General features: G+C 45.3%; 1 protein-coding gene across 7 annotated transcripts in view; it reads right to left on the minus strand.

The window, feature by feature from the left end:
* Nucleotides 1–562: 562 nt before the first annotated feature.
* LOC130516281 (DNA (cytosine-5)-methyltransferase 3A-like) overlaps nt 563–15,419 on the minus strand; it is a 28,160-nt gene continuing 13,303 nt past the window's right edge. For 4 of the 7 annotated variants that reach the window (XM_057017241.1, XM_057017239.1, XM_057017245.1 and 1 more), the window contains 19 exons: nt 15,278–15,315; nt 15,059–15,175; nt 11,125–11,325; nt 10,485–10,643; nt 10,275–10,382; nt 8,953–9,100; nt 8,629–8,772; nt 8,385–8,429; nt 8,153–8,232; nt 7,927–8,039; nt 6,955–7,138; nt 6,743–6,827; nt 6,198–6,343; nt 5,999–6,089; nt 5,695–5,843; nt 5,540–5,625; nt 5,366–5,435; nt 5,023–5,141; nt 563–4,812 (listed from right to left, as the gene is read on the minus strand). In XM_057017241.1, coding sequence (XP_056873221.1) covers nt 4,671–4,812; nt 5,023–5,141; nt 5,366–5,435; nt 5,540–5,625; nt 5,695–5,843; nt 5,999–6,089; nt 6,198–6,343; nt 6,743–6,827; nt 6,955–7,138; nt 7,927–8,039; nt 8,153–8,232; nt 8,385–8,429; nt 8,629–8,772; nt 8,953–9,100; nt 10,275–10,382; nt 10,485–10,643; nt 11,125–11,325; nt 15,059–15,175; nt 15,278–15,315 — 2,225 coding nt within the window. In that variant the 3' untranslated portion in view covers nt 563–4,670. The remainder of the gene's footprint in view (nt 4,813–5,022; nt 5,142–5,365; nt 5,436–5,539; nt 5,626–5,694; nt 5,844–5,998; nt 6,090–6,197; nt 6,344–6,742; nt 6,828–6,954; nt 7,139–7,926; nt 8,040–8,152; nt 8,233–8,384; nt 8,430–8,628; nt 8,773–8,952; nt 9,101–10,274; nt 10,383–10,484; nt 10,644–11,124; nt 11,326–15,058; nt 15,176–15,277; nt 15,316–15,419) is intronic. The other 3 variants (XM_057017244.1, XM_057017243.1, XM_057017240.1) reach the window with 2 other exon arrangements.

A 15,419-nucleotide genomic window follows, 5' to 3' on the forward strand; every position in this document is an offset into this window, starting at 1 on the left:
CAAAACATGCTTCATTTAATCTAAAGCAGCTCGTTGGGGGCTTGTTATTCTCCTGCTGAAATAATATGAGAAAAAACAGGAAAGTAAAAGATTTTTATCTTTTTTTTTAAACTGAACTACTTAATAAAATATGCATCCCTCATTAGTGAGTCACGGGGTTTGAGTGGCCTGATCTTTTGATCCAATTGAATCAATCTTTATCTGTACAGCATAATAACAGGGTCAGTGGGGTCAGAGGTCGGCAGGTCAGCGTGCAGCTATGAGGTCGGCGATACTTGTAGATGGATCCAGAGAGAGGCGGAAAGGCATCTATCTTTAGGAACAACAGCTTGGCCTCCAAAGGCAGATTGGTCTGATGGAGGTGTAGAAATATAATAAAGATGATTTAACAGTGGTGTGTAGCGTAAACAAGGACGGGGGTGCAGGACCCACCGGTGTTGGACGGCCTGGGTCATCCCAAACACGTGAGGACCACAGGAGATGAGATGAAGACGAGACTGCGGCCTGACACACGCGTGTGTGAGTGTGTGTGTGAGTGCAAACACAGAGATTAGGCCGAGTCTTTAGACTAAGTCACAAGAAACAGTCTTTTATTCACCTTTCTTTCTTACATTATTCAAGTACAAAGTTAAAATGCCTTTTTAATTAGTCCATATTCATACAAGAGTAAAATAATAATAGTGCCTTTTCATTACTACGACAAACATAAATACAGTCATTGTAAAGACAAACTTGATTTATACTCCTAACAATATATTTTTCTTATTTTCAGATAAAATTTTAGCACCTTTTGAAACACCACCGGGTCCTCCTTTCACTAGAAGCTCATCTTTCATTTAATTCATGAGATGAGTGTCTGAATGCGCCACAGCACAATCTTGGTAGGTCTCGTGCACGTGTCCGCCTTGTTATTAAATGTTTTGTGTATATTTGTTGAGTGTTTCAGTGTTAAAAAAACCCAAGGCGTCACTCACTCAGTCCAAAAAGCTCTCGATAGGTGAACAAAAGCGTCATCAGCGTGTCCCACATCAACGCCATCCTTCTTAACGGAAGCGTGTTGAAATAACAGAGCCCGTCTGTCCACATCCAGGACCAGTGGCGCTCGGACACATCCGGATCCGTTCACTATCCTGGTGATCAGGACTCCCAATGATCGTTAAGAGTGAACGATTAGTGATTTTTCATAAAAACTTCAACTGTTGTTGGTGACATTTGTAACATAAGCTGCAGATTAAACATTTCAAAGAAAATCTTAAGAGCAACAACATTGAGCATTTTAATGTTTTCTTGCTCTTGGAAGTCGACCAGACGGTTCTTTTGGAAGCCACCGGGTGGAATAAAGATACACTTTCCTTTGGGAAACAACCATTAATCACAGGACTCCTGGTTTTTATTGAGGACTCCTTTTGGCCTCGGCAGTGTTATTTCAACCCACTCTTGATGACGAGTTTCCTTCAGCTCTTTAGTTTTCCTCTGTCACCCTTGTGTACAATAGAACAACTCACTATACTAACTGTAATATATGCATTCTGCAGCCCCTCTCTCTCCTCTCAAGGCTGAGACTGAACTGAACTGAGCACCAACCTGGAACAGTACACACGCACAATAACAGATTATTATTGTAAATATTATTACCATTATTATTATTATGATGATCATTACTCCCTAATCTAACATGGAATCAGAGATTACACTGACTGACTGACATGCAGCACCTGAAGGGGATGGGGAGCATTGAGGGGGTGGGGGTGGATCTGGGAGCACCGTCCGACGCAGGGTGATGATGTCACACCTGGCAGCGCCGTGGGACGCCTGACAGCAACAGGCAGCGGTGAAAAACACAGTGTGTATGCGTATGTGTGTGTGTGTGTGTGTCATGGCGCACGGTTGTTTACAGAAGTGTTGGTACCGTTTCCAGCAACGTGTGTCTGTAACCTGCTAGAGTACTGTAAAAAAGTTTAAAAAGCACCTGAAGGTTGGTTGTATAAACAGAGAATAATCATGATTGAAAATAACCTTGAACCTGCTGGTTTATTGTTGACTAAGTTGGTGTTTTTTTGCATGTGTGTGTGTGTGTGTGTGTGAGAGAGAGAGAGAGAGAGAGAGAGAGAGCGAGAGAGCACGAGAGAGAGAGAGAGCACGAGAGAGAGAGAGAGAGAGAGAACAGATTGCATGTGTCCAGTTATTGGCTGTTATCTGAGGAAGGTCAGTGGATCGAAAGGCTTCCTGGTAAAAAGATGGTCGTGTGGCGACCATGAGCACCAGACTGAAAGAGCTGTTGTCTCAAAGAAGGCCCTGCCTAAATATAATATTTACACATCGAGTGTCTGCTTGTTTTTTGAGCCATGTTTTCTGTGACGGGCCTATTCTTAGGTACGGTCACAGACTGTGTGAGATGTATCCACAAAAGGCGGGAGACACATCTGAGACAGATGGTACAATCGTTTTCATGTGAAATACGGGCATATTTATACAGGGCGATCTGTTTCAGTCACAGGAAGTAGAAACCCAGCATACTGTTGGCAGATTAAAGGAGCTGGAACACAACTGAGCCCATTTTGGATCCCTGTAAAGAAAGGTCAGAGAGGAACTCTAAGAGCTGGTGTGTGGCGACTACCTGACTACTGACTCTGAGCAGAGAAAATGGCAGCAAGGACCTGAAATGCAAGAGAAGCTACTGATAACTCCACAGCTTCAGATTAAAGCCTCGGATCTACTATTTTAGTCTCATGTTACGCTGAAATCTGGCTGCTCTGAAGGTACAAATGACGCGCAAGTAGGTTGATATGTGAAACGCTGCAATTTTACTGACTAACCCATTTAAAAGAACCAGGAAACTATGTTACAAGCAAATGAATTAGCACTGGTTTAATTCAATCAAAATAGAAAACCAAAAAAGTGTAATTTTACATTTTATTTTAACTTTCTTTCACGCCCTTCTTGTACATATCACTGTCAAAGAAATCTGAATAAATATATGAATAGAAATACGATCCATGTTCACTTCTGGCCCAGGTCAGACCCCAACAGGGCCGAGCATGTTTTTCCTATCACACCTGACCATCACATCCCATAACAGCAGAGTGTTTGCTGAGCCGTTGATCAAAGTTAAGCTCAAATAAGCACAGTATTTCTGCAGAATTTAACCGCTGATGCCAACAGAGTTGCCGTTAAAGCTGCTGCAATGAAATACCCAATGTAGAATAAACAGTACAGCCTTCTGTTCAAATATATATTACCTATAATGAGCTAAGTGATCAAATCATTTATAATTGTCGCCTATTTTCATTCTGCAGGACTGTAGATTACAGCTTCTCCATGGCATAAACGTGTGTATGAGTAATGTGAATACAGATCAGAGCTCACAGTATACGTTAACTCGTAGCCATCCTTTATGTACAATCAATGCTGAAACAAATAGGAAGCAATCATCTTTTAAAAAAAAAATGTATAGAAACTCAAAGTGAAAGCTAGGCAAAATATATATCTATTACTAAAATATAAATAGATGATGACAGGAGCCGCTAGAAGGTGCTCAAATTCCTAAAGACCATTACTTTGTAAATTCGCTACGTCTGAAGGCACACGGGTCTGTCTCCGACTTCTTGCTAAAATATGTATCAAATCTCTCCTGATTTCAATTATTTTAGTTCCTGTTGTTTTGTCCCTCTCTGTAATGGTGAAAGTCAAGCTTTTCTCCTGTTACTGTGCCCACGTGAGACCAAAGGAAAGGTATTTCTACTCATTAGAGCCTATATACCGAGACATAAAAACACATATGTACAGAGGATGGTTAAATAATTCTTCCTAGCAAGAATTTAGCTAAAAGCCATTCCTTCTGGTCTAATTAGACCAGATCATATCAAGGGTGTGGATTTTGACGCCACCATGAGTGAACTCAACGATAAATATCATTTGCACCCACAGAGCAGCTGATTAGTTGTAGCCGTGTTTCAAAGACACGTGTGTTCACATATAAATCTAAAAAATAATTATTTTTCTTCTTTGCCTGGTTTTGTCTCCTCCTGCACAAAAGCATTTGGCTCACAGCCAATCAAGGACACAAGATTGTAGCAAATAAAACAGAGAGTTCTCTGAAAGCACCAAACACCTTGAAAGGGTCACCATTTTGACTGTTACTGTCTGACCAGCACCACAAACACCAGGGTGCTTGAATATTTGTGCTCAGTGCCCTGTAACACACTTTCAGCACGAGGCATGATTACAGTTAAATATTCAGAGTGATTCGTTGGTAAATTGAAACCAAATGGAGCGTCTTTGTCTCCCCCTAGAGGTCAAAACTCCAACTGCTCTGAGATCTCTAAAGCCAGAAGACACCAGATTCACGGTGATGTGTGAAGTACAGTACAGAGACAACGCACCAAAATGTGTGTGTGTTTGTGTGTGTGTGTGTGTGTGTGTGTGCAAATGTGTGAGCATGTGTGAGTGTGTAGTGTGTTTGTTGACCCAGCAAGGTAGCACCAGGGAAATGTATGATCAACCAGTGGTATACATCGGATTGAGGGAAGCAGTCTTTACAATGTGTGTGTGTCTGTGTGTGCATCCAGTCATCTGCATCACCCAACCTTCATGTACTAGCTGTACTATAGCTGTATACTATAGTTATCGGGGTGTGTGTGTATCAGAGAGAGAGTGTTGATGGTGTGTAACTAGTTGCAGGCGAAGTACTCCTTGAGGGGAGCGAAGAGGTGCCTGATGACTGGGACACTCCAGGAACGTCCCAGCAGCCTCTGCCTGGCCAGACGACTCATGTTGGACACATCAGTGTAGTGGACAGGAAAACCAAAGACCCTGAAGACACAGAAGACACCAATAAAGGGAGGGAACCACGTGGATGACGTGGATTAGACCTTTTTTTATAGGATACTGGTCTGGGTTTGTGTAACGACAGCATCCTCATCCAAACTAATCCCATTAAGAAATCTGTACAACAATAGTGGGCAGAATATTTTCTGTGGCGCAAATACATCAGACGCACACTTATGGACACACACACTGTACCTTTCCATCTCAGTACACCACAGGATGTCCTCCTTGCTGTCCATGAAGACGGGGAAATGCTCGTCTTTCCCCTGCTTTACAGAGTTGGAGCGTGTTGTTATCGTCCGCAATTTTTCAAACTGCAATTACAATCCAGAGCCAAACACATCAACACCGACACACACACACACACACACGTATTTTAATCCTACAGCTATGTCCCATTTGCACAGCGATGATATGAAAGGCGCACGAGAGCAAAGCTCTTTGTCACACGCACTGAACCCACTCAGACGCAGCATCGACAGGGTCTGCAGCCTATTACAGCGAGCAAGCGCACCCGCGTCCACACTGACAGCGTTACCTTGGCTACACGTCCGTGTTCCAGGCACTCCTGCAGATCCAGCTTATCGTTGGTCATGGGAGACAGAGGTCTGCCAGTAACAAAAACAAGCAAAGAAGAAAATGTTTTCATGATTTGTGTAATTGAACTACAGCAGAGCATTCGCCTCACACCGGAGACGTTCGATTTGATTACCTGGACATGCCTGGAAGGTTCCCCCAGAAGTAGCGGGCGCGGTGCGCAGCAGAGACCTCCTTAGCATCAATCATGACTGGGTTCGACTAAAAGGGGAGCAGCAGGGTTACTTCCTGTTCCATTCTACCACTGTAAGGAGCAGGGGTTTAAATCACCTCTAGAAAACGGGAAATATCACGTTTGTCGCTGACCCCCATTGCGACCACATTCTCAAAGAGCCAGAAGAACGGCCGCTCATCACCCAGCTTTGGTCGAGCCTCGTGTAGCAGACGGTAAAACTCGAAAAACAAACGTCCAGTTCCCTCTAAACAGAGGAGAAACAGAGCATCTATGTTATATATGTGTGGTATATGTGCGTACCGGGTTAATTTTCAGTTGAGCCGCATTCATCTTCAATACTGAAACTCTGTTTCTACAGGAATTGAAAACAATGTGTGTTGTTTCTGTACTTAAACGCACCATACAGGCCTTTTCTTGCAGGGTTGACTATGGAGAGGTCATTGCAGGGGCTTCCTCCTATCACCAGGTCAAATGGTCCCCACTCTTCGATCTAACCAGCCAAACACAACAAGTCAGCATGAGGACTGTGTGTTCTGAGTCAGACCTTCCACAGTAGCTGAGAAGACTATTTTGTCTGTTAGGAAGGAACCTTGCTCACATGTTTACGCGTCACATTGCGCACGTCTCCCACGTACATGATGCGACCGTGATGTCGAACCATGCCAACAGTGATGGAGTCTTCACACACTTCAGATGCCACATATTTGTCCACCTGGATGCCCAAATCCTTCAGCACCAACAGACCTGAGCAGAGGCAGAAGCCTGCAGATTTAGTTTGAGCTCCTGACCAGCAGAGGGCGCTTCATTTTATTTACTGTGCATTTATTTACTGGAACATCTCCAACCAGATTAATGAGTAAAGTTCTGGTGCACATTAAAGTGTGTTTAGTGCACAATATCCTGGGAAATAAAACATTCATTACCAAGATCGGTAGGAATGTGTTTATGTTATACAAACTCACAGCTTGCACACTTGTTTACTGGAATCAATAAATGAAGGAATGAAGGGTCCTGGATGCACCTTTAGAACCACATCTGCACCAGGTTTGTAAGATCTAACCACATTTGCACCAAAAATAAAGTCATCCGGTGCTTTATTGGGTAATTCTGGAACATATTTTTGCTGCAGTGACACTGACATACCTGTGGCAATACCATCAAATAGAGAGAGAACTCTGATTGGCTTTCTCTTTTCTGCTGAAACTGGGGGATACAGCTTGGCTGGTTCCTAAAGCAGAGAACAAGGTTAGAGTTCGATGATAAGTGGTCCAAAATGTACGTTTTCTAGGCCAGATTGTTGCTGCAGTTCCACCGGGGCAGCGTGCTCCGCAGTATCTTCATATACAGATACTCACAAATTCCTGCTCATGGTTGTTGGCAAAGAAGTGTTGTAGTCTACTGGGCCAGTCGTCTCTTCTCCTCAATAAGCCGTAGGTGCTGCGTGGTCCGCACATGTAGCAGTTCCAGGGGTCCTCTTTGATAGCTGCTGCTGCCGATCCAGCTCCTACCAACAGGTCCACACACTCCACACAGAAGCACCTGCACAGAAGAGAGAGAGAACATGGTTTGTCTTCTATATATGCTCATGAATATGTATATACAGTTATTTACAAAGATGAATCCACGTTTTTAAAAAATAACTTATTGAGAGATGATTCTTTAAGTCAGTGGTGGCCCCTGAATCTCTGACATTTGATGAGATTTAAATAATCTTCTCAACTTTAGTCTTAAGATTATTGCTCAAGACAAAGGGGTGCACTAACCCCCATGACCGCAAGGCGGCGCCAGAGCGCATTAACGCAACAGATGTGACGATATCAATTTAAATTAACCCATTTACAGTTGTACGGAGAAAAAAGTGGACATCATTCACATGTTTTTGTCGAAGTTTCTATTGCGACATAACCCAGGAACAGAGGAGACCATTTTTCATGTCCTCTTCCATCTGACGTACTTGTATTTCAGTGTTTATTATTATTATTATTATTATTATTATAGAAGGGGTTTTATTAGCAACAGCAATAATTAGACTTGAAGTATTTTTAAGCTGTAGGAGGGTCGCAGTACTCCTTCTAACCCCACATGACTCTGTGTTGAGGTGGTTGCATGTCTCCACATGCCTTTACAGTCAAAAGGTCAAAGTACGGACGACAAAATAAACTAAATAAATATTCTCTGGATAAGTTGGCCAACTCAGTCTCCAACAAAGGGTAAAATAAATATGTCTGGCATTTATGGCTGAGTTGTTTCTGTTGATGTGAAATAGAAAACTGTGCCCCGACCACAAGAGAATCGCAGAACCAGAACCAGACTGGGGCCGTACGGACCTGCAGCAGTTGTTGTTGCCACACATGAGCACTTCTCTGCCTCCACAGCAGATGGTGCAGTAGGACTGGTAGCCGTCATCGTCGTACTGGTAGGCGCACTCCAGGAAGGAGTTCTGGAAAAACGGTGGAAACAAGTCGGTGAAACACTGAAACAAGTGTTCAGGAAGGCTACAGAACAACAGGCTCTTCCTTCCCTGTACATGTGAGGCGCAATACTCGCTCTTACTTTGCAGCCGTGGCACATGGCTCCTACGAAGAGGGGGTGCTCCAGAGAGACATTCAGGCTTCCACAGGAGATGCAGATATCTGCACAAACACAAACACCACAGACATCATGCGTCCAGTCCGTCTGTTAAACGACAGACTGAGATTCTAAACACAATGAACAATTACAAATGTATCATCGTCTATCGTCACTGCTGTTTTATCAGCCAAATGTCATGTTGTGGAACCTTTACCTTCAATGTTTCTGGTCTTCTTCTTTATCTCACATATGAGTCTCTCTGGAACACAACACACACCACCTCAGCGACACAGACGACACACAGAGCAGTTACCTGCATTTAACAACAGCGTCTGGAGTCTTGCTAAGGTAGCATTAGCTTAAATAACAGGAAGACAACCCGGATTTCTGACATTATTTCAGCCAAATCAGACTTTCCGTTCCCTCGAAAGCTGAGAAACCCGAAACGGCGTTCCCACCTCTGGTGCCTTCATCGATGACCTCTCTGATCTTCGCCTTTTCAGCTGCATTCTTGCGTGGTTTCTTGGCAGGCGGGGGTGTGTAAGCAGCCTCAGGCTCGGCCCACATTTCTGGGTACACTTCCTTGTAGGGGTTCTGTTCACCTGTTGGAATAGTCCAGCAGAGAACTATTGGCTTTGAGTGGAAGCTGTGGTGAACAGTCTCATCTGCTGTGGAACTCGTGTCTGTGGGTTCTCCAGTGACTCAAGAATGAGGTTCACATAACTGGACACAAGGGATTCTTTGCTGTGTGCGATTAAAAAGATTTTGCTGCATTGTTTTACCCTCTGGAGGGTCCAGAGCTTGTGGACCAGTCGGCAGGAAGCCGGTCATGGCCCACTCGATCATCTGTCTGGTTTGAATCTCTACTCCGTCAGCATCATCGCTTGAGTCACAGGAAGGAACTGGCCTTCCCGCCCTTACACTGGCCACCTACATGTCACACCAACACATGTGATAATCCTGTTACAACCGCTCAGAGAACGAGGATCTATAACACACACACTGAACACAAAGGGCCTGATTCACTAAAGCTTTGAGTGTCCTAAACTGTGTGGAAACTAAAGTCAAAGTCTAAACGATCTAAACGAAGTCTGCAGCGATCGAGTTAACGTGGACGGTTGCGATCGTGGCTACATATAAGAGGTGGTTGGGGGTAGGCTGCTGTCATCATGGAGGAGACAGGGAAACGCAGGGGGTGGGGACATGTCGCCCCGCCAGGTATTCCATGGAAGGAATAACCGCTGACATGCAGAAGGTACAGAAACGTTGGCTTTAGGGGCGACGGAGGCGTAATCGTAGGCTGGCTGTGGGTGCCGGCGCCCGGCGTGGCGCTGAGCAGATGTTTGGCGTGCGCAGCAACGTCCCAGTGTCCCGCTGGAGCGCACCAGCCTCATTGGTTTGTTGGGTTCTGCTTTTGTTCTGGGCCACCTAACTTTTACGTCCTCCGCTGTTGCCTCGCTGTTCGACGGCGTTTACTTCAGATGTGGCTCCGTGTGCGATTTTGTTTTAATATGTTTAGATTTCTCTTTTGGACATCGTTTAAGTGTTTATTTGTCTCCTCTATTCACACTTCCAATTTTATTTAGCGTTTTTTTTGCTGCTCGTCCATGGAAATGGTGCAAGCTCCTTATTTAAATAGTCCGTGTGCATTTGTAGTCACTTGGGCAGTTTTTCTTAGTAGATAACCTGCAAAACGCACACAAACCAAGTGCACAAATTCTTATCACGAGTACACAATTGAGTCTTAGTAAATCAGGCCCAAAGACTAACGACTGGTGTTTTCAGGTACAGCTCTGTTCATTTCCACTAATTATGCCTATTTTATCCAACTGTATCTAAATTGGAACAGGATTTATATGAAAACAGGACTTTCCTCAGTGAAATAGCGGCTAAAGCTAATATGACGACACCTTCACTGTTACTATGGGGGGAAACATCAAGGTGACAAAGATGGAAATGCCTTTTTAAAACGTGTATTTTGGTGGGTAATGCAGGACTGGACGTCAAATGACTTGCTGTGTTTTGGTACTTTAGATATTTCACTAAACAGCTGATCCCCCCCCCCCGCCGTGAGGAAGCACGGTTTGAATGCTGGGACTGCTACCTGTAGAGCCTCAAAGATGGCCTTTCTGTACATGGACTGTTTGTTGTAGGTTGGCTGGTGGAAGACGGATGAAAAAGAACTCAGATGCATTAGCTTCTCCACGCAGACCTGCACAACAACAAAACCGAAGGAGCATTAGAAGGATGAAAAGGAAAAACCACATGTGTCAGCAGACCTCAGGACAGGATCCTGCTCAGTAAGCCTGCTCACCACAGAGAACTTTCCGTCTCCAAACCACATCACCCAGCGAGTTCCGTCAGCTGCCCGACTCCGACCGCTCATCCACCAGGAGACGATCCGGCCGGGCCACCAGGAGAAACCCCGCAGCTTCCCAAACACCAACGTTCCGATGCCGAAGCTTCGGCCATCCTGTCAGCAGGTGCAGAAAAGACAGAGTGCTCGTCAAAAAGGGTGCTGAATCCGGGCGGACCTTCGAGATGTGAACAATAACGTAACCATAATAATAGTCATAATATTAACCCTTAGAAAAGTGTCTTTAAAGAGGATCATGGAGACATTAAAGCTCCTAAATGATTCCAGTCTCGATCATCTGGAATATCATCACCTAAAGATGTCGGTGTTGTTTCCTCTACGTCTTCCTCTACTTTACGTGACTCCTTTATTTAAAGGGCACGGTGTAATAGTGACATGTAACAAGTTCCATTTGGAACTTTTATGAAAACACACACACACACACTAGGAAATGCTTCTCCAGTGGTTTTGAGGAGTGTGTGAGTCCAACAAAAGCTGCAGACGGACGCTTGTCCCTCCGCCAGCATTTTATCTTAAATCTTGCATATGGTTAATAATTAGCTTCCACTTGTATACGAAGGCGGTCCAAGTCATTTACCTGGTACTCTATCTCACTAGGGGTGGCCTGTTCACCTCTGACCACCGGCTCCGGGGTCACGGCCACGGTGGGAGAGGCGGGGTCTGTGTGTTGGGAAGGGGGCGGGGCTGGGCTGGCTGGCTCCTCCTCTTTGTGAGAGTCTGCCTCGGAAATGTCGTCCATCATGCTGATCTCTGCTTCTCTGTAGGCTCGCCGCTCTGCCTGCGAAGAGAAGAGCAATCAGAAGGACGCAGACGTGACCTCTCTTGCTGCTTCCTCCTCCACCGGTCGTACGCAGCTCAAACGAACCACGGTGAGGCGACTACACACGAAGCCCAAAATCACTACGAGCTGACACAAATGCGCACCTATGACATCATCGACGTGCCATTCTTTAGAAACGTTAACTTCTGAGTAAGGACGCTAAGAGCTGGAACTTTGGAATGATGCCTCAGCATCTTCTGCAAAAACCCTGACAAATACTTCTGATCATTGAGACTCGTCCACGGACCGAAGGTGGCAGGAGGACGTGGAACAATCGCTTAATTGTTACTCCAAACAGGAAGTGAGCGGGGAGAGAGGGTGCGGTGAAGTGGGGGGGGAGGGGGGGGTTCAACGGGTTCAGTTCAGGAAGGACAGCGAGAGAGAAACAAAGAGAGACAGTAATAGGATTAAATTATAAATAGGAATTCAATACAGACAGAAAGCGAGTCAAGGATGACGAGGGAGGAGAAGAGCAGATATCGCTCAGAAAAGTGGGAAGTCTGAGTCCTCCTTCCTTTAACCTTCACTGCATCCAGCTCATTTAATGTCAAGAACTAAAAGAAGTACAAAAGTCCCTGGAAAAAGACTGCAAATATCCGTACACACACACGAAAGGAGACAATTCTTTGAGTGCCGGGCGTCTTCTTCAGTCACTGCAGCCACAACACAATAATGACGCATGAAACAACACACAAATAGACTCAAGACACACAAACTGCCGGGTGAGGATGGACACACTGCAGAATGGTAGAAAACCTTCTGTCACATTGGTTGATTTCACACTGGATGGAGGAGAAACAGGAGCTTCCTGGAGAGGCGCCATCACCTCTGTAACTGGGCGACCATCAGTCTGAGTATCGATGTCAAATAGAAGCTGTAGAATTGTGCCTCAATAATGGCAAAAAGACGAGGAACCATTGTTCTGCACGCTGACGCTAACGCTAACAGATGAAGAGCAGACGGAGAAGATGATGAGCGTGTGCAGCAGAGGGGTAAAGCAGAATCAAAACAGAATCTGACCAAACCTGCTCTACTCGGCAGGTCTGGTCCTGTTCGCTCCATTTCTCCGAGCCCCTGGCTCAGGACACGGGAGGAGCGCCGGAGAGAAGAGGAATGTGGATCCAAGCGAGAGTTTAAGCAGACGACGGACTTGTGTTCACCAGAACTAACATCCTCCTGTTATTACAGGAGATTTGATTTAACTACTTACCCTCACTACAAATAAAGATCCTCTGCCATTTTACATTGGATACTATCGTCATTAAATGTTTAGGAAGAAAAATTCCAAAGGATTTATCCAACATCTATGCAATTAATTATCTGCCAATTACAGAGACAAAAACAAGCAGGTTCATCACCGCTGGACTTAAACGACCCAACTGTTAAAACCAACATCCTTCTTGATTTTTAGTTTCCTGTCACTAACAAAAGAAAAGGAATTTCCGTGCAGAATATAATTGGATCTTGTTTTATGGCTCCCAAATGCTCGGGCAGGTCATTTCCATGTTTTTGGGAATTATAGAACCATCAAATCAGGATTTCTAGACGGCTTCTCTTGGTAACGTCTCCCCATATTCAGCGTTACAGAAAAATATTTAATTAAATAATGTTAGCAGCCGGTAAAACAACCTATTAGATGAAGATGTTTGTGGAGTCTCCATCAGAGGAGGAGCCTGGAGGACACTCGGCTCATCTCCTCACAACAGGCTTAATTATCACTTTGGGTTTATGAGTAGGATGCTTTGATTTCCTTCCTTCTTTGTAAAATAAAAGACTTTTTTAACGACGTGTGATGAAGAGAGAGCCTCACAATAGCGGATCCTCTAGGAACCCTCTCACTGTCCACGTTGGGGGAAAGTTCTGCCCCACTCCCATGAAACAAAGGGAGAAACAGATGGGAAGAAGTGGGAGGGGCGAGTGTGGGGCAGTTCTCTGGGCTCTCTGACCCGCGGGTCACAAGGTCAGCGTTCCCTGCTCCCGCTCATCCTTGAACTCCTAAAATTCTCACCGGCCAGGCTGACGGACACCACAAATGAAATCTACTTTGGTTCGCTTCCTTGATGAGAGCAATTAGGGAAACAAAGCAATGGGGCAGCAAAGGGCCGGATCACAGTGAGATGAACTCTGGCTCGGCGCTCCAGGATCAGACGTTTCGTCAGATTTGTTTCAAGGAAGTAGTATCAACACACTAATCTGTGTTTTATGGAATATTTATCTCTTTTTAAGCCGCTTGGCTCTTGGAGACGTGTTCCTCAAAGCAGATGATGCTGCTCGTGCTGCTCAGAGCAGCAAAGCCAACAGCCAGGTTTCATTCCAGGGATCAGGACCGGAGACTCCTGATATTCCACAGACCCTCTTCCCAGCAGGTTCATATGGGAACTATTTTCTTTCTGCCAAACTGCAGCGTCCAATCACAGACGTGGAAAAGCTCTGCAGAGACTCGAGATTCTCCTGAATAAAAATTAAATCAAAATGCAGAATAAATGTTACAAAATGTTGGAAAATCTTCCTCCGATTGCTGCGGTTTCTGCTATGTTTCATCAAAATATGGAGCAGAAATACGGAAACATGACGGCAGAGGTCGTTGAGGTCAGTTAGCGACTCTGAGATGTTTGTGAGGTGGATTCATGTGTCTCGCTGACCCCAACATCAAAGAAGATAACGGAAAAATGGAGTTACGACGCTGAAATTCCAAAGCTTGGTCAGTCTTTTCACTCTCAGTCCCACCTCCCCGTGACCTTTCACCCCTGCATTTATGACCCTGTCACTGAGCCGTTTGGTAAGCCCCGCCCCCTTTCACGAGCCCGACCGTCCCTGACCGCGAGATGAACCCGGCTTTGCCCGGCAAGCGAGGAGAGAAGGATTAGGAGGGCCGGAGAGCCTCTGACATCATCAACACACGGAGTTTCCACGCTTTCATCAGCATCAATTACAGCCGAGGAACATCAGCAGTTCCCTGAACATCTCCGGTTAAAATAGTTTTGGTTTTGTGATATTGTTGGTGGTCTAACAGCCACTTCACACACACGCCTGCAGTTTCTGGTGTGTGTGAACCGACCTGATGAGTCTCCCTCTCCTGACCTCACACCCTGGCTGTCTGACCTCTACACACTCCACAGCTGTTATCGCTCATGCAACAACTCGGTTTTCTCCTACCTGCCTGGAGACCATCATCAACCATCATGTGATCAATGGCCCTTTATGTTTCTGAGACCTCGTCTAAAAGAGCAGCGTCCACCAGTGCAGCAGTGAGAGCAACAGTCGACCAACTGGGAGAAACCAAATGTCTGTGGAAGCAGCCGCAGAGACCGAAGGAACTGTGAGTGTTTGGAAGGAAGGGAAGTCCACACCCTCCCAGTATAAACACACAAAAGAAGAAAAGGGGGAAAGACTCCATAGTCAAACTGGGTGATGAGGGCACATAGAATGTATGTATATATATACAGCATATATATACTGGCCAGTTGAGAAGCAGTGATGGCTGAAAGGACATTTAGCAGAGCAGTGTGGCATCCAGCGTGGTGCAACAGAGCCTAAACGTGTGCATTAAGGGAGAAAAAGCACCCATTGAAATCAAAAAAAGCATTAATGTGACAAAACAATAACCAAAGAATGTCAAAATTGGCCATTTTATTGTGTTGCATTCAATAAAAGCCACCACGTTAGCGGCACACTCCTGTTTCCTCCCCACCTCCATCTTCCAGCGGCTCAGCCATTCTTCCCTCTGTCTCCTGCTGATGTAATATGGATCTCCGGCCTGGAAAGTCACCCTGGGAACCGGCCTCCTCCGCAGCCTCCCAGTCTCGCCCTGCACACACACGGAGGATGCAGGTGACGTCTCGGTTCTTTCGTCTTCATGCTCCTTTATATGCAAAACACACGGAAAGCAACAGGTTTGGTCTCTCCGCACCTCTCTGGGGGAGTCGCAGTTTCTGTCGTCTGGCTCATCTGCAGGAGAGGAAATAAGAGGAAATGTTCATTTGTAATCTTAACAAAGAGGTAAAGTCATGGTTGTCATCACTTTGTGCTGGCACTGACATCGAAAATAGAGA

This window comes from Takifugu flavidus, chromosome 19 (genome assembly GCF_003711565.1).
Source record: "Takifugu flavidus isolate HTHZ2018 chromosome 19, ASM371156v2, whole genome shotgun sequence".
Classification (NCBI taxonomy): domain Eukaryota; kingdom Metazoa; phylum Chordata; class Actinopteri; order Tetraodontiformes; family Tetraodontidae; genus Takifugu; species Takifugu flavidus.